This window comes from Chaetodon trifascialis, chromosome 21 (genome assembly GCF_039877785.1).
Source record: "Chaetodon trifascialis isolate fChaTrf1 chromosome 21, fChaTrf1.hap1, whole genome shotgun sequence".
NCBI lineage: Eukaryota > Metazoa > Chordata > Actinopteri > Chaetodontiformes > Chaetodontidae > Chaetodon > Chaetodon trifascialis.
Genome location: NC_092076.1, coordinates 19,237,028 through 19,254,975, shown reverse-complemented (window position 1 = coordinate 19,254,975; position 17,948 = coordinate 19,237,028). Strand labels below are relative to the sequence as shown.

The window sequence follows — 17,948 nt, the reverse complement described above, 5'->3', positions numbered from 1 at the left end:
ATTTGCCTCATCTCTACATACCAAACGAGATTATGTGTCTGTCAGATTGTTGAGTCACTGTGCTGGTCTGAATGGGTCCAACCACATGAGCAGAGCGCAGCGCAGTAGGACAGGTAGATTCATGCTGCCTCTCATCTCATTCGCACAAATCCCACTGAGCTGTGAGCACTTCATGATGACTGTGCTCTGGTCTCAGCTGTTCTAGAAAACCAGGTTCCCGGTGTACTCCAGCTGCTGCTTCATATCACATCTGCTTGCTGAATATGATATGTACACTGAATCACACGTGTAACTGCTGTAATTTTCGCTGATAATAAGGTGCTTATTGGTGAAACCTGTACTTCAGGTCATCACCATCATGTAAAAAAGGACTGCTCTCTGTTTATTTTGGCAGAATATTAAAATCTAAACTTTTTTAAAATGATGACTTTTTCTCGCAATGCTGTGTCTTTATTCTCATTGAATTATGACTTTACTCTTGCAATTAAGACTTTCTTCTCCAAATTAAGACTTATTATTCTTTATTAGTCTCGTAATCTCAGATTTTTTTCTTTGTCCACAACCAGAAAATCAGTGTATGCATCTCCAAATAATGCCTGTAGTGGCTTTTCTTTTAGCAAATGGGAGTGTTTAAGCACCTCACTGCCACCAAAATGTAGACACAGATTTCAAAGACTGCAGTATTAGACAAATGAAAAGCTAGAAAGGAGGCACTTAAAAGAAAAGCTCACACAGCAGCAACAGCAAGTGCAGCGATTTAAGTGTTGAGAGGACACAGCTTCCCTCACACTGGACTGAAAATACAAGAGAGCATTTTAAATCAAAACCTTTGAGGTTCTCCCAGAACTTCTGAAAAGCTTTGGCAAATGTTACGATTCCTCTACCAAAAGTAAAGTGTGGTGCACCCCATGTTTTGCAACCTGCATACGTTGCTTTGGTGACATGTTGCCCCTATTTGTTTCAGTAGTCACCAATTGCCTAGTTCTTACATATTGCACCTTATTAGTTTGTCTAACCCAACGTTTTATGGAGGAACAGTCAGCATAAAAGCCTGACCGAGTTAGACTGTGGTTTACCTCAGATGCCCTCTGCGATTCTGTCTTGGCTAATCCCCCCCTTCCTCTTTCCGTGTAATTTCCCCCTCCCTCCTCTCTCAGCTGTTGGCCACGTTTCTGATCCAGTTTGAGAGGTTACGCGGGGTTCAGTCCTCAGGGGTCCTCTTCATCTTCTGGTTCCTGTCTGTGCTGTGTGCCATCGTGCCTTTCCGCTCCAAGATCCTACAGGCCTCCAGCCAGGTGAGAACACACCTCAGCCCTCAAATGTGTTTTTCATCGTCTTCTCTGCCTGGTGCCCTTTCATCTTCCACCCTCACGTCTCCCTCGGATCAGTATCCCAGTTTTTTGGCACTTACAGTGAATGGATGTTTTGAAGGGGTCAGCCCAAGGCAGCACTAAGCAAAGAGGAAATAGCAAATAGTCTTTTCCACTGCATGGCACAGCTCGACTCCACTCCACTCCCTTTTTTTCTTTCCCATTGCAGATAGTACCTGGCAGCAGGAACTTATTTTGGTTTCAAGTTCAAGCATTTTGAAATAGCCAAGCTACCAGCAACAGCGACCACTTTTTTTTTTTTTTACTCACTTGATCCAGATAGGCAAGCTGAGGTGACTAAAATGTGACAGACAGTAGCCCTTTGATATCTTCTGTCATAAAAGTTGCGTAGCTCCTTCCTTTGTAGGGACTGTGAGGTTGAGCAGGTGAGAGAGGGAGTGGCAGAGTGTGGTGCAGAGGAGAAGGTGAGCAGTGAAGTGTAGGTGACAGTTTGTCAGCAAAGAAAGGCTGCAACTTTTATTCAAAGTACAGCTCTTGTATTGTTTCCCAACTCCTGGAAAAGTGAAGGGGATGCGGCGTTGCTATGACGATCACCTAAAAATCCTGCTCATCCTATGCTGAGGGGGTACTATCTGCAGTGCAAAGCTTAGTGGAGAAAAGTGCCTGGAAACAAAAATGAGTAGAGTACAATCAAGTCAAGCTGTACCGTGGAGTGTGTGGCCTGGGGAAAGAGACAAATACAGCACATGGAAAAACAAGAAGGAAGTAAAAGCACCCAGACAGCACAAAGTGATCATAATACATCCACAGGGATTGATACAATGCAGGCCAATGACCCAGGTGACTTTTTGGTTAGGTGCTGAGAATTCTGGCTTCCAGGACTGTCTACCTCTAATCTATTGGGATTATAAGTTCCCTTTTTCTTTTGGGATCAAAGTGATTAGTGACCTATTAAACATCTCTACTACAAAGGCTGAAAAGTGCTGTTTTCAAGCAAAACAAGGTTTCCTTAAAGCTGCTGTAATCAAAATGTTAATGTTGACACTGGATCACAAGTTATACATGAAAGGGATCAGTTATAGTGATGAAGCCACAGAGAATTATCACTGAATACAAAGCACTGCAGCATCTTTCATCTCATCATTTTGGTTTCTATCATGCAACTTTACTGCGTTATGATTGGACTATGGTCAGACTAATGCTTACTCTTACTCGTCCATATTCATGCTTATATACTAAGTATAGGGCTGGGCGATATGGCTGAAAACTCCATTGCGATATAAGTGTTTTATATCGGTCGATATCGATAATTATTGATATTTTTTATGACCTATTTAAAATAAGGACCAGGAGAAAAATGCATTCAATTTAAACATTTTTATTTTAAATTGAACCTTCCTCTGATTATATCCCCTCAGCTATCAAGGCAGAAAGGAAATGCCAACACAACCATGGAAAACACTCAAATAATAAATGGAAAAAAAGTGTAAAAATGTAAACAGAGAGAAACCTGAGAACTTTGTTTCTGCAGGTTTAGTGCAGAAAGTTCACAAGCTGATTCACCCTCTGCTGAATAAAATGTTTTCAGATATGTGAACGACTTTAGTCACTCTTCTTGCAAACATACATGAACTATTCAATTATATTTTTATTGCAAGTGTTTTTTTTGTTTGTTTGTTTTTAAAGCACGTGTAAGAGATGTTTATAACCTGGCTTCTCCTCAGTGCTCAGTGAAGCATGTCTTTAGCTATATGATATGCCGCTGCCTCCGTTACGTCTTCGTGCCTTTTAGATGATTTGTCATCAGGCACTGAAGCAGATACCTCTGCATGGTGGTCAGCTGCTTGTGCGGTGGTGCTGCGGTTACGGACATTGTTGAATACGGCTGCGCTCCAAAGAGTGAGCGCGGCTAAGGTGGTTAAATAAGTTTGTGGTGTTACCGGTCTTGGTGGGGACGACAGTCTTGCATAAGTTACACACCACATTGGTCTGACTATGGTCCAACTTATAAAATCCAAAAAACTGCCATACTGGCGAGCTGACTTTCCCTGTTTTATTGACAATTTCTTCGCTCGCTGCAGCGCTCACTTTCTATTTCTCATCTCACTCCTCACGGCGCAACAAACACGAGACAACGAGATGGTGCAACTGAACTTGATAATGTTATAAGATTGGCGTGTTAGCGTGTCTCTCTCACTGATCAGTGATTACTCCCTACGTTGCTCGGTTACCTGAGAGTGAGTACCTTTGTTCGTGCAACCGACCTCGCTTTGCAACTTCAGGTTTCTTCCGACGAAGAAAAAAAAATGATCGAATGCTTTATCGAACGCATTTTTATTGATATTGATGACAAGTCTATCGTGAGACATATCGCTATCATTTTTATTGCCCAGCCCTAAGTGCAGAGGATAAACTGATTTGTAGCTATACGTCCTTCCCCCCATCTTCAGAGCTTCTTTCTGACTTTCCTGTCATGGTGCAAATGTGGTTTGCCTTTCTTGTTGTTTTTATGGTTTCAACTTCCTAGGGCATGTGCAAAAATGGCAGATGAGTATCCACTAAACCAGACATATGTATGAAAAACACAGTAGGACAAAACAACAGATCTGTGCTCATCAAATCTGTGTGTGGAGTGCAAAAGGTGTGTCTGATGCCCCACAAGATGGATAGTATTTGGAATTTTTCTTAAAAACTTTTAGCTGTTTTTGTTTATTCCAAAAATACCTCAAACCAACACATAAATTCAAGAATTCATATTTGAAAGTAAGACCAACCCCATGACGTGTAAGCAGAGCCTTTGGCAGTCAGGTGTTCAGAGTGTGAGGAAGGCAGACCGTTAACCAAGCAGCCATGTGTTGAGGTCAGCCCAGGCTACTGCAGATCGGAGCTGCTATAATCACGTTGAGCCACAAAATTAGTCCATGCACAAATATGATGCTTGTGTGGAGAGAAAGGAAGAAAAGTGAGTGACTGCCATATGGGTGTATGTTGGGAGTGTTGTTGAATGAAATTATTAGATGGATGCTGACCTTTTCTATATTTGCATGCATATAAACGTTGTGATTGTTGTGAATTCTTACAGTAAGGTAATATAGTTTGATTAAGGTGTTTACACTGTAACTTCATTTCCCTAATAGACCTGAACTGACAGAACAGCATAGCTCAGACTCTGTTCCTGGTTATGTGGAAGCTGTATTACTGTCACCCCACAAAAATACAATAATGGTTTTAGTTGTTTGTAGCGTCACCTTGCCTTAAAATTTGTGCAATAAAAGCTGTACTCTTTGCTTATAAATCCACAGTTTTTGACTACTTAGCAAGTTTTGACTACTTAGCATGCATTCTTGCTAAACTAAGATGCTGACCATATTGAACATTATGCGCTAGACAATTAGCATTGTAATTGTGTAAGGCATAGCTTGTATCTTTTTCAGTCTTAATGTGCTTTTAAGGCATTCTAGTGGCATTGCTCTGTCAGTCTGTCAGCCAATCCACCACTTAAGTCCAGACTGACCTAGCTGAACTTGAGGGATTGGCATGCAGTTTTGTACATACATTCATGGTCCTTAGAGGAAGAACCGGATCCTGCTGACTTTGTGACTTTGATGATCCCCTGACTTTTTCATCAAGCAGCACCATGAAGTTGCCGTTTGTGGTTTTGTGTGAAATAGTAAAAATAATAATATTGCCATGAAATTTGGTTCTGACAGTCTTGTTCCCAGAAGAGGAACTTTTGGAGGTTTTTGGAGATTCTCAAACTTTTCATCAAAATTTTGTATTAAACTTTGGTCCTTGACTAAATCACTACAAAACTAATAACATTTCCATCAGCCTCAGCTGTAGTTTGTGTTTGATTAGTGCCAGTTAGCGAATGTTAGCAGGCTAATATGCTAATCTTAACACGATGACGACAGTTAACGCTACCTGTTAGCATGTTAGTGTTGTCAATATGAGTGATAGCATCGTGAGTTGAGCTTTTAGCACAAAGCGCTGCTGCTGCTGAGTGCAGCCTAAGTAGAGCTGCTAGCATGACTGTAGACTTTTAGTTCTGTTAACCGCAACTATTTGTGCCACCCTTCATTTTTTTCAAATACCATGTAATTTTTAGTTTGTCAGTGTCATGATCTTCCCCTCTCTTTCAAAAAGAAGTCAATTCAGACGCAAGTGTCAGTTAAAAAAACGACTTGGTTGCGGGAAACTCTTCCACATGATAACCATGACTCATTTGTCTGCATGTAAACACACTGTTTGACAGGGGATGCTTACCACTGTGTGTCTGAACTCACGTCTTTGTTTGTGTGTATGTGTGTCTGTCCTTATTTTACATTTCAGAGCGAAGTGACAGACAAGCTGCGATTCACCACTTTCTACTTCTACTTTGGCCTGGTGGTCTGTGAGCTGATCCTTTGCTGCTTCAATGAGAAACCTCCTCTCTTCTCCAATGTTGTCACAGACCCTGTGAGTCATACATCCTGCTGCAGTGAAGTGCAGAACCCATGAAGCATGTCTGTGTTTGTGTGTGTTAGTTGTATGTTATATATCTTAAATTCCTGCTGACATTGTATATTCAGTGTTCTGAGCGGTTGAAAGTCTGAGTGTGTGCTCTGGGCCTGCTCCGTGCTGGTTAAAGCAAGTCACACACACACACACACACACACACACACACACACACACACACACACACACACACACACACACACTGCTGCTTGCAGAAGTACGGCCTCCTTATCCTTGTTTAACCTCTGTGGCCTACTTTTCTGCACATTTTTCATTTTCTTTTCAGAATCCCTGCCCTGAAACCACAGCAGGTTTTCTCTCCACTCTGACATTTTGGTGGTTCACGAGGTGAGTTCATGCTGCTCTTTGCCCCTGCACCCAACATCCGCAGACACACACTTTGTTGTACGTATGGTGATTTGCTTTAGTGATTAGTAAATACAAAGTGATTACTGTGCATTCTATTTTTTCTTCTGTGTATGCAGCATCAAACCGTTCAATATTAGAATAATATTAATAATATTACTGTCCAATTTTCAAAATGTTTCAAAATGGATTTTTTTAATATAGCTTTTCATACTATAGTCATGCTACTTTGTCACCCTTTATGACAGTAGTGTCCTCACCAGTCACCATCCCTTCACCTTTCTGCCAATCACATGACCCTTGCCTCTCTTACAGTTATCACACAAAGAGAAGCTACCAGAAACAACATTCATATATATTTTTGATGAAAATTACTTAAATTTGTGCATTTCTCTTACATATATTTAAAGCAAGAAATGCTTGTGCATCAGAAATACCTTTGTGAACCTTGTGTTTTTTAACAACAACAATTATTCCTTGGTAATTACTGTAAACAAGTGAGACCATGTTTGAGATGGTTGGTAACCTCTGTCACACACCAGCTGTTCTGTAATTATCTGTTTTTCTTATTTATGATTCCTGCAACAAACAAGACATTGCACTTTTTCTCATGGGAAAACAGTCTTCTCTCTGTTTTCTTCTTTCTGTTTTCCCTTCATGCCGGAAAATACATTGAGCCAATTTTAATCAGTGAAATTCAATCCACTAAGTGCTTAATGATGATTAGCAAATCCAAGAAACTCAATTAAGTGTCTTTGTGGTGGGCATTCTTACTGAGTTGTCTTTTATAAAGGTTTTTAGGTTTAGGGTCATATTTTGTCCAGAGAATAAAACACACTACAGGGGACATAAAAACTGACGATACTAACAAAGATTCAACAAGCAGTGAGACAGATGGAGGCTGCCAACCTTTTCAGTAATGTCTTCTTTGTTTACAGTAATTACACTTGTTAGTGTTGAATTTCATAATGTGCCAGATTTAATGAAACAGCTGTTTCTCTCTCTTAGTATGGCCATTAAAGGCTACAAAATGCCCCTGGAGGCCAAAGACCTTTGGTCCCTGAACCAGCGCGACAGCTCCAAGGTGATGGTTCCCAAACTCATGAAAGAGTGGGAGAAGGAGCAGTGTAAAGCCAAAAGGTATGTTTGTAAGAGGGGAGGCGAGAGGGGTGCATGAATGGGGGGTGTCTTTTTAATGAAAACAGTCATTATGTTTACATAAAAGACAGCAGCATGTTGGGAGAAATCAGTTTAAAGCAGGAAAATGGAGAACTGCTGTAACCTGGATACTTCAAAATGCACAGCTGCTCAATAATCAGATTTATCTGCTACCATATTTTTGAGCCAAGACTGGCTTATTGTAAGTGTATGATGAGCATATAATTCTGCATTTTCACAGGCTTTTTATTTTGTTTTGTTTTTCCTGGTTGGCGCATCTGTATTTGATGCAGTGCTCTGAGAGACCAGGCTCTGTAGTGGCGATGTGGTTTTTCTTCTATCTGTGAAGGTTTGTGTATTCGTATTCAGGCTTCTGTTCTGCTGCAGAAACTCATTTGCACTCAGTTATTTCAGTTTTACTTGTAGTCTGACTGGTTGAAATGTCTTTGATACAGTTAAGGGTGATGATGTTTCCTTTCAAATCTCTGCACTCCTGTCACAGGTTGTTATGTTACGTTTTCCATTTGTCCAACCTTCATCATTTATACTGTATGGGCAGCATCACAGCAGTTCCATATACTGTATATACGTGTATATATATATACACAGGAGCTGCTTTAGTCATCCAAGAAGTGAGTTTAAGGGGAAACTGATGCTGATGTACCATGAATCTTTGTGTTATCAGATAAAGGGAAATGTTTTCAGTGTCATCATACATTAAACATATCAAATGGCATGAAATAGTCGCAGGTCAAAGATGTATAATCATATGAATAAGTAGCATAAGTGCATCATTGAATGCAGTAACATCCAAATAAAATACATAAAAAACAAACCAATAGACTGAGAGAGAAGACTGAATATCAAGCTCCAGAATATGCCCACAGGGTCATTTTGTCAGATAAATGCGGCAATCCTCATGCCTGATCTTTAAATAGAAATGTTCAATAAAAGCAGAGGGAGGCCACAGCATGTTTCATCTCTTTAAAATGGGTCACTTCTACATCATTTCTGTCCTGTCGTTGGAATGCATGCTTGTGTTTGTTCTTTCTTTTTGTTTTCTGGCAGCTTTACCAGTATAAGCAAGGCCACACTGGCAACATAACATCAGCCAGGGAATATATTTGGTGCTTCAGTGAGTGTTTCTAGCAGGAGGAGATTGTGTGTGTGTTGAGTCAAGAGAAATTAAGGTGTGTGTCCATGGTGATGAAGAAACATATCACTCAGAGCAACAGTGTGGCTCAGTAATGTGTTTTTAATAGTTTTACAATAGTGGAGCTCTATGGCACAGAGGACACACAGACCTTGGATACACACACAATACTTGTTAGTACAGAAGGATCAATTTATCATGGGCAAGAAATCAGGCTTCTTCGGTAGAATTCAAGCTGTGTTAACCAGATTTCTCCTCTTAAATGATGTTAGGCATCCGGTGAATGGAGAAAGCAGACACTAATCGGGTTTCTTGAGTGCATGTAAATATACCGAATGACACTTTCGCTTTATGTTCTCAAATATCCCGCTGTTAGCTGATTCAAATTCTTACCCAAAAATGTTTACTCACATTTCTAATAAGCTCTTTTTTGCTTTTATATAAAAAAAAATTCAAGTCCAAATCTTATCATAGTCAGCTGCCCCTCCCTCTACTTCCTTGTCAGAACAGAGAGGCGAGAGGATGTTGTCTTAGAGGGCAGGGCTTTCTGTGTGTGTGTGCCTGCAGATGTATGTTCACCGCTTCTTGCTCAAGAGAAATCATGAGGACGTTTTTTTGTGACCCCAGCTGCGGGATAGCTACCTGTTTGTAGACACTCCTTTTTAATTGATTTATTTTTATTTATCGAGGAATATTTCCATTGGGCTTCTGAATTTCTCCTGGCACAGAACAAACAACAGACTTAAAACAGTGAAAAAGACAAAAGAAACAGCATAAAGGATTGCACATGAAAGAAATCTGAGAGAACATAGCACCGTGGCTCTGATCCTGTATCTTTGTTTTGTAATTTAGTTTTTTTCTGTCACAGCCTTGAAGGATTAAATCCACTCCCAACCGCTCTGTATAATGTGCCGCAGGCTTAATGACTTCTCCCATGTCTGAAATATTGCATTCCACTGTTCGAGTATGTTCAGCGACATACTGGACGGGTGAGTTTAGCTCCTCCACTTTGTTCTTCTCCAGTGAAAAAAGGGAATTTCATGCACAAACCCACTCGACGAGCCTGCTGAACTCTAACCTCCAGGCTGCTTCCTGTCTGAGTTTCATTGTGCTTTTTCACTGAGAACAACCTGTAAAGGGATATGGGAAAGCTTGTTCAGCCGTTTTCACTTGTGATCTGGAAACCTGTTTGGCGTTAAGCTGAATTCCATCGCAGTTGTCCTGTTGTACTGCAGTTGCCAATTAGTTCACTGCTGGAATCCGACTCCTGCGTTTTAAGCTGGTATTAGAATAGATTTTGTGTAGTTTGCAAAACATTCCTTTCCCTGAAAACCTGGAGCAATTCTTGCATTATATCTCACTTCCTGAGATCTTTCTGAACAAAGGAACATTCTTGTGAACAAATTTAACAAACCACAACCACAAGCAGTCACATCTAACATTATCATGCAGTGTTTGTGTTATTGCTTGCTGTTGCAATGATCCACATTTTGCCAAAAGAGATTCATCAGAACTAATAAAGTATAAAATGTCTTTTATGTGATTTGATTTGGAGCTAAAAATAGTTAGTGGATGAATTAACAATGGAAACAGGAACAATGGAATTCATCTGCAACTTAAGCCAGTTTATGACAGTGACAGTGAATTACTTGCAGACACATCATGAACAGTTTTGAATGCGTCTCATGAAGTTGTTACTCAGATACTGAGCTGTTCCTCTCCTTTAGATCAGATAAGATATCTGTCCCACATGCCTTTGATCTTCTATTCAGAATTAGATAACCAACAATTTCCTTCATTTAAACCTGCATTAACTGATTTTTTGGAAACTTTTGGGGCATAAACACACCACACAACAAATGACTAACATGCTAGCAAACTGTTGCCTGCTTACACATTCGGCAGATATTTAGCCGAGTCATCTTTCTTTTGAAGTCTGCTGGTTAGTGTAATCTTAGCTCTGGTTTGGTTTGCACCAACTCCTGCAAATATTTGCCTTTTTATCTGCTCTCCAGAAGTAAGTTGCTAAATTTGTTTGCAGTTTTGTGCTGGGCAGATAGCATGCAGCAGTTTTATTCTAGCGTTCCACTGAAAACAGCTGCCCTCTGGAAAGGACTCAAAACAGGAAAGTTGTAGGCCATAAAACCAAAACAACAAGCCAAAAGAAGCTGAAAAATTCTGTAGAACTGTAGAGCTGCAGAGTTGGGTGATGATTATTTGTGGATTTATCTCTATAAGTAAGCCTTTTCACATGCATTTGATGAGTTGAGCCATTGCTAATAGAAAAATATTGATTAAAGCAGCTTTAAATTGTTAGAAAACAGGGTTCCTGATTGTTGGTGGTAATAGCATATCAACTTAGGTAGAGCTTAACCTAAGCCCACATTAGTAATCCTTTTTTAAGATATGACTTTTTCCAAGTATTTCTAAAGTATGGTCTGTTGTTTTACTAACTTACTTATGATGGGAATTCCTTATCCTCACATTTCTGTTATTCCCTCTGTCTCTGTCCTATCCCAAACAACCTCCAAATTCTCCAGTGAGCAGAATCTGTCCAGCCAGGCTGTGTACTCCAAGCCCCTGCCGTCAACCACCAACCACGTCGGAGGAGGAGGCGGTGAAAGCAGCCCGGAGGAAGTAGAAGTGCTGCTGTCCAATCAGAAAGCTGCGCAGCGCCAGCCATCTTTTCTACGTGCCCTCATCAAAGCCTTTGGGCCCTACTTTCTGATTGGCTCCGCCTACAAAGTCCTGCAGGATATCATCACCTTCGTCAACCCTCAGCTGCTCAGGTAAAGGTCTTACTACTGCCGCCTGCTTTCTTTGCTCTGCCTTATTTGCAAGTTTCCAACACAACCAACATACTATTGTTCCAGTGTTCCCAAATACTATTTTCAGGATGTCTTTTTGCATTTTGTATTAGAGTTTTTGCATACTGGTCTGCTTTGTCCAGGTATGGTAGCTGTCTTTATTTAAAATGCAGCCTGTCCTTGTTCATGATGCAAAGTCATTATGTAAATATGTCATTATGTAAATAATCAAGTTTCTAATAAAAGGTGGAAATTTAATGATAGCAGGTGTTCTGTGAAAGCCTTATCGCTACATAGAGATAAGGTGTCAGATGGCTGACCACATAGTTTTCCTGTATTTGCTTTGTTCCGGTCATGTGGTTGAATGCAGCTAATTTATACTGATATCTGTGGTGTCACTTGTGCCTGATCATTTTCTTTCACATAGCTAATGTGAAATTGTAATGAAAATGTAACTCGTAGTATGAATAGACTAGTAATACAAATCAGACTTTTCTCCTTTGTGTGGAATGACACTGGAAGCTTTGACTAATGCACTGCTCTATTCAAAAACTGCTCTATTCAAAAAAATGAAGTATGGCTGCACGGTGGCGCAGCAGGTAGTGCGCGTGCCTCACAGCAAGAAGGTTGCCGGATCGATCCCCGGGTCAGACGTGGCCTTTCTGTGTGAAGATTGCATGTTCTTCCCGTGCATGCGTGGGTTCTCTCCCACAGACCAAAAACATGCTCATTAGGTTAAATGATGACTCTAAATTGTCCGTAGGTGTGAGTGTGAATGGTTGTTTGTCCTTACATGTGGCCCTGCAATCAGCTGGCGACCGGCTTAGGGTGTACCCCGCCTCTCGCCCATTGTCAGGCTCCAGCCCCCCGCAACCCCGAAAGGGCGGTATAGATAATGGATGAATGTTGAAGTATTTGATTAAATTGAGCAATTTCAAATAATTTGATCTAATGTGATACAGCAGAGACAAACAGAAGGAAGAAGGAAATGGAAGTAAATTTCTACAACCTTGCAACATTCGTACTGATACAATGACAATAGGAAGTGCTGACCTAGCACACTCGCTGGCCTGGTCAATGTGTGAAGAAGTCACTTCATATAAACATATTGTGGAATGTTAACTTCTTACATGTTTTTGTCACTTTTATTTGCGAGAATTTAAATGTGTTTTACATATCCTGACCCAGATATAATAGCATCCTCTTTGTTTGCAGTGGAGGTGATCTATTTATTCCATTTTGTGGAAAGGATCTTCCCTTTATTTGTCAGGAGAATGTCAGTTTTTCCAATACAAGCACTATCTGTCCCTTGCAGTGATCTTCCGTTGTTGTCCAGTGTTGACTGGGAGATTACCTTTTATACCAGTTTTTGCAGGCAGCCAGTATAGTCCTATAGAGATACTTATATGTCTTCCGTCTTGTTGATTCTTTCTCAGACGCTTCATTAATATACAGCATAAAACTTAAATACCTACAAGAGCAAAATTCAAACCTGTAACCAGAATCGAAGGTTGTCAGACACATGACAGAAGACTGCTGTCAAGATTTAGTCCTCCATGTTCACAACATAAAGTATTCATGGTAAATGATGTTTTGACGTGTCACTCTGCCCTGCAGTGGGTATGATGCTGTGCTCACATAAATCCTACACTCCTACACTCACCCAAGCAAAGGGCAGACACTCAGCAGCTTGATCTGGCCTTATACTGTATGTACATTGTATCTATTTAGGCTTTCTATCTATCTGTCTCTCTCTCTCTCTCTCTCTCTCTCTCTCTCTCTCTCTCTCTCTCTCTCTCTCTCTATATATATATATATATATATATATATATATATATATATATATCCACTACTCTTACATGTAGTCGCTAGTTATATCAAAAACACCCTTAAAGTGATCTTGGATCCTATCCTCTTAACTGTTTTTTCCAGCAGTCTTATGTCTTGCTTCCCCCTGCCTTTTCTAGAACAAAGTTTGACTCCAAACTCCAAAATCCACATATGGAGAATCAAACACACCATCCTTTGTATATCCTCCATTGTTCTTGTGTTAAAGATAATATTTTCATGTGGCGTCGCTATGATGATCAGCGAAGTATCCCGTCTTCGTTGAGGGACTGCTGTCTGCAGTGGAAAAGGAAAGGAGAGAAGTGGTTCCATAAGTGTCAAGTTGGGTCAGAAGTATCAACGCCACATTGTTGCATGCTAGCAGGTGGCTAATAGAAATACTTAGCATGTTTTATTTTGATAAGAATCAGCATGTTTAAGACAAGCCTCAGATTAGAATGTGGCCCTGTTTGCACCTGCCATGAACATGAGCATTGGGTGATCTGATCACAAGTGGACAGCATTAAGTATGTCAGTTCACACCTGCCATTAGAACGCATCTCCATGTGTCCCGAGTGCCCACTTGTAATCAGATCTCACTCCCCCACTCTAAAATGAAAAAGAAGAAGCTTGCAAAGACCTTGGTGGGTGAGCAATCAGTTGGGCCAAAAGGACGTCAGACACTGTTTCATGTGTACTCCATCCACAAGAATAAATGTTGCCTGTTGTGGCGTCTTCTTCTTGTTTTGCACTTTAGTATGACACCATTGGTGTGGGAATGAGCATGTACTCCACTCACACAAAGGATATCAGTTGAGGAGGGGGTCCTTTATTGTGGCTAATAAGACATTTTCATACACACTGCTGAAAGAATGTGACCATATGTAGCCCAGACCACCTCCGAATGTGCTCTGAGTGATTGTGTCTCAGTGTGTCCTCAACATGTCTTTGACGCATTTACAGCTGTACTCAGAGCTGCCACATGTGATCAGATCACACGAGAGTCATGTTAAGCCAGGTGTGAACAGGGCCTATGAACTTGTGAAGATATGTAATTGAGGGTGTGCTGACCCTCTCGCAGCAGAGAGGAAACAAGGCCTCTAAAGTGTCTGCCAATGTGAGAAATTCTAAATAATTCATCTTGGACTGCTTGCGTTGTCTACTCAATGCTTGGCTTAGGGGTCAGTGCAGAGAGGCTGTGATATTTTACAGTTGTACTGAAAGTTTTAAGAGAGACTGGAGAAGGTGTCAGACAGAGTCAACTTCTTGTTTGTGTGTTAATTGTCACTGCAGTGCTCTGCGGGTTGATGCCAGGCTGTTGCAGATTGTCTGGCAGATGTACACAGTGTCGGTAGCTGAGTTACTGAGATGTCACTTAGTAGATACATGGAGGATCTTCTCTATATCACAGGTTTAGTGGTTTGTAGGTAAGTACTGAATGCACTTTAGGCCTTTTGTTGGTCTACAAGCTAGCCTGATGCTGAAACAGTAAATGAATTATGTTTATGCTTGCTCACATTAACATTTTGCATGCAACAAAACCATCTGTTTATCTACAGACCATGTGAAGGGGAAGAGTGTAACGTTAGCTACTTCCCAGTATCAACACAGCTGTTAACAGATTTACAGTGTTTTGTGTTTAACCTAAAGGAATTGTTCCCTTTCGTCACTCTTGTAGGTTGCTGATCTCATTCACAAAACAGAAGGATGCACCTGATTGGTGGGGTTACTCGCTGGCCTTCCTCATGTTTTTCACAGCCGTGCTGCAGACTCTCATCCTCCACCATCACTTTCAGTACTGTTTTGTCACTGGCATGAATGTACGCACAGCTATCATAGGAGCTATCTACAGGAAGGTATGCCCAAAATTCTCACACAGTATGCCGTTTGAGGTCTCAAGAAACCTCATAGAGCACATTTCAACTTAGGGCAGAAACAGTATGCATCACGGAAAAGAAATTTCTGACAGCATTTTCCTCATCCCTGTTTTGCAGGCACTAGTGATAACTAATGCTGCCAAACGCTCGTCTACGGTGGGAGAGGTGGTCAACCTGATGTCTGTGGATGCACAGAGGTTCATGGACCTCACCACCTTCCTCAACATGTTGTGGTCTGCTCCTCTTCAGATTATTTTGGCACTGTATTTCCTCTGGCAGGTATGTACACACATTAAACATGGATTACTGTAAATAGTCACGTAAATTGCTTTATCTCTGAATTTCTTTAATTATATTTGCATAAATGTACTGACTGCTGTATTTTACAGAACCTGGGTCCATCTGTGCTGGCTGGAGTGGCTGTCATGGTCATGCTGATCCCTTTTAATTCTGTCATTGCCATGAAGACACGAGCCTACCAGGTGAAAAGTCACCCTTGGACTTGGTGATGATTTAATGATAGTGTCTACTGGCCTCCAATCGAAGCTTAACAGTGATATAAGCATATTTGTTGTTTGACATTTTCTAATGAATTATTCCAAGCAAACTGGGTTGGAAATGTTTTTGTTTTACACATGTATTTCTTTTGCATGCATAAAAATGGAAAACGGTTACTTGCATTTACCATCAGTTTGAACTTGTTGATGTGTGATTTCATTCAGTTTTGAGCACGTTTGAACACACTGAATCATTTGCAACGTGTTGTAAGTAAAGTGAGTGTGAAACATGTCATTTAGATGATCATACATCATTCATGGAGTTTGCACTTCAGAGAAATGACCTTTGTGCACTTGTCCCTGTTTTTGGTGTATGGTTAGTCTATTAATCCACAGAAATAGACCACTATGTCTTCTTGTCCCTTTCTTTGTCCTCCTCTTCCTGTCCACCTCCCTCAGGTGGAGCAGATGCAGTACAAGGACTCTCGCATCAAACTGATGAACGAGATCCTGAACGGCATCAAAGTCCTAAAGCTGTATGCCTGGGAGAACTCCTTCAAAGAAAAGGTCCTGGCCATTCGGCAGAAGGAGCTCAATGTCCTGCGCAAGACAGCGTACCTTGGAGCTCTGGCCACCATGGCCTGGACCAGTGCCCCTTTCCTGGTAGGCTCAGTCCAGATGTCTGGAAGATGGTTTTCTCTCAAGAGGCTTTGCTATGTGACATTGTTTTGTTTAGGAATTATGCATTTGGTGAATGTCATGATCAGATGTGGACATTTTATTCTGTTTTGTTGTATGCAGTGAAAGTTGAATGCAAAAAATATGCGAAAATGTCTATTCTTCTTCTATCTAATGTTATTTCCTGAAGATGACAACATGTGCAGCAGAACTGTTGTTAGTGGGCTTGTTATAGGAAATCTTGTTGCCTCCAGACAGCCTTCATACACTCAAATGTCATGTTTGATAGCTGTGAATGCAATTATATAAATGTTCAGAAAATCAAGAAGCCCCATGTGAAGCTATGGCTACCCCTAGTGGGGATCTGGACCTCCAGGTTGAGAACTAGTGGAATAGTTTGTGGTCCAAAATTACAAAGGAGCTTTACTAGAAACTGTTTTGAATGGTGATAAAGAGCTCCTTTGTTTAGAAACTGTCACTGGAAGAGAATATTTGGGTCAATTTTGAAATTGATATTTTAATAACCTTACTGGCACAAACTAGCTGCATATTAATAACACTCAAGCACATATTAGGACATCTTAACATCATGGGTATTAAGGATCTACCGCTGGCAAAGTATTTATCCACACTGAAGGTGGTAACCCTGCTCGCTGCATATCACTGCTATTCTATTTACTTATACCATTCACATCAAATAAACAGATTTTTCAGGCAGAGAAAACAGGTTGGGAACAGAGTGTTGACATCACCTTTTAAGTTGATTTGGTGACCTTGTTAGCAAACAGTTTCATATTTACACATCCAGCAGATATGCAGCAATGTTAGCATTGATTTGGACTCATGTTTGTCTTCACTAACTCAGAAGGAATTATCACCACTATGCTCACCAGCTCGTTGCCAGCGGCAAACAGCAGACAGACACACATTGCTATACATTTGGAGTTAATGATCAAACTTTGTCCAAGGCACACTGGCTATGTTAGCCATACAAGGCTAATATGAAGCCCATGGATGGCCGGCCACACGATGATGAGCTGTTATCTTCCAGTGTAACGTTCGGTATAAGCTACCAGTTTTACACAATACTTGCTGGTGAAAAGTGGCACCTGTTAGAGGAGCACAGGGCCCAACGTGTTTGGAATTAGGCTTGTGTATTGACCCCTGCTGAGTCCATTTTTCACCTAGTGTTTTTTTAGTGTGTGGGCCTCTTGCATGATATGCTGCACAAATTAACAGTTAAATTCTACCCTTTCTAGAACTTTAAGCAACCTTTACATAGATAGCCTGCTGGCAGGATAGTTAATAATCTCGCCCCTCTCTCAACCTAATAGCCCTTACAAAGCGCAAATACCATAGCAACATCACACACCACTTTTCATCAGCTGACTGCCTGTTGACTGACCCAAATCATAAATTTAGAGAAAAGCAGAACATGATCCAGCAGGTCTGTTGGTTTTATGTTCTGTGAAGCAGAGAAATGTCTGTGTCTCCTTTTTTGTTTGGGTTGGCAACTAACTCCATTATCTGCAACAGTTTTAAAAGGTCTCATGACAACATTGAATTATGCTATTGGCTGATTGATTTTGTGGTAATAAATGTTTTATTTGTCAGATAAATACACACTTCATAGCAGTGATTCTAAACACCATGAATATCACCAGCTGTTGCTAATGTGGTTATCGCTGAGTCACTGGTTGACTCAGATCAGTGTGTGTGTGTGTGTGTGTGTGTGTGTGTGTGTGTGTGTGTGTGTG

The 17,948-nt window shown here is 40.8% G+C and overlaps 1 protein-coding gene across 6 annotated transcripts in view; it reads left to right on the top strand.

The window, feature by feature from the left end:
* abcc3 (ATP-binding cassette, sub-family C (CFTR/MRP), member 3) overlaps positions 1-17,948 on the top strand; it is a 50,944-nt gene that overhangs the window by 14,608 nt on the left and 18,388 nt on the right. For all 6 annotated transcript variants that reach the window (XR_011603484.1, XM_070991050.1, XM_070991052.1 and 3 more), the window contains exons 4-12: positions 1,158-1,295; positions 5,664-5,789; positions 6,115-6,176; positions 7,203-7,334; positions 11,046-11,294; positions 14,818-14,995; positions 15,134-15,295; positions 15,406-15,498; positions 15,973-16,176. Coding sequence is in view for 5 of the 6 variants with exons in the window: in XM_070991050.1 (XP_070847151.1) it covers positions 1,158-1,295; positions 5,664-5,789; positions 6,115-6,176; positions 7,203-7,334; positions 11,046-11,294; positions 14,818-14,995; positions 15,134-15,295; positions 15,406-15,498; positions 15,973-16,176 (1,344 nt within the window). In the remaining variant the exon portion in view is untranslated. The remainder of the gene's footprint in view (positions 1-1,157; positions 1,296-5,663; positions 5,790-6,114; positions 6,177-7,202; positions 7,335-11,045; positions 11,295-14,817; positions 14,996-15,133; positions 15,296-15,405; positions 15,499-15,972; positions 16,177-17,948) is intronic.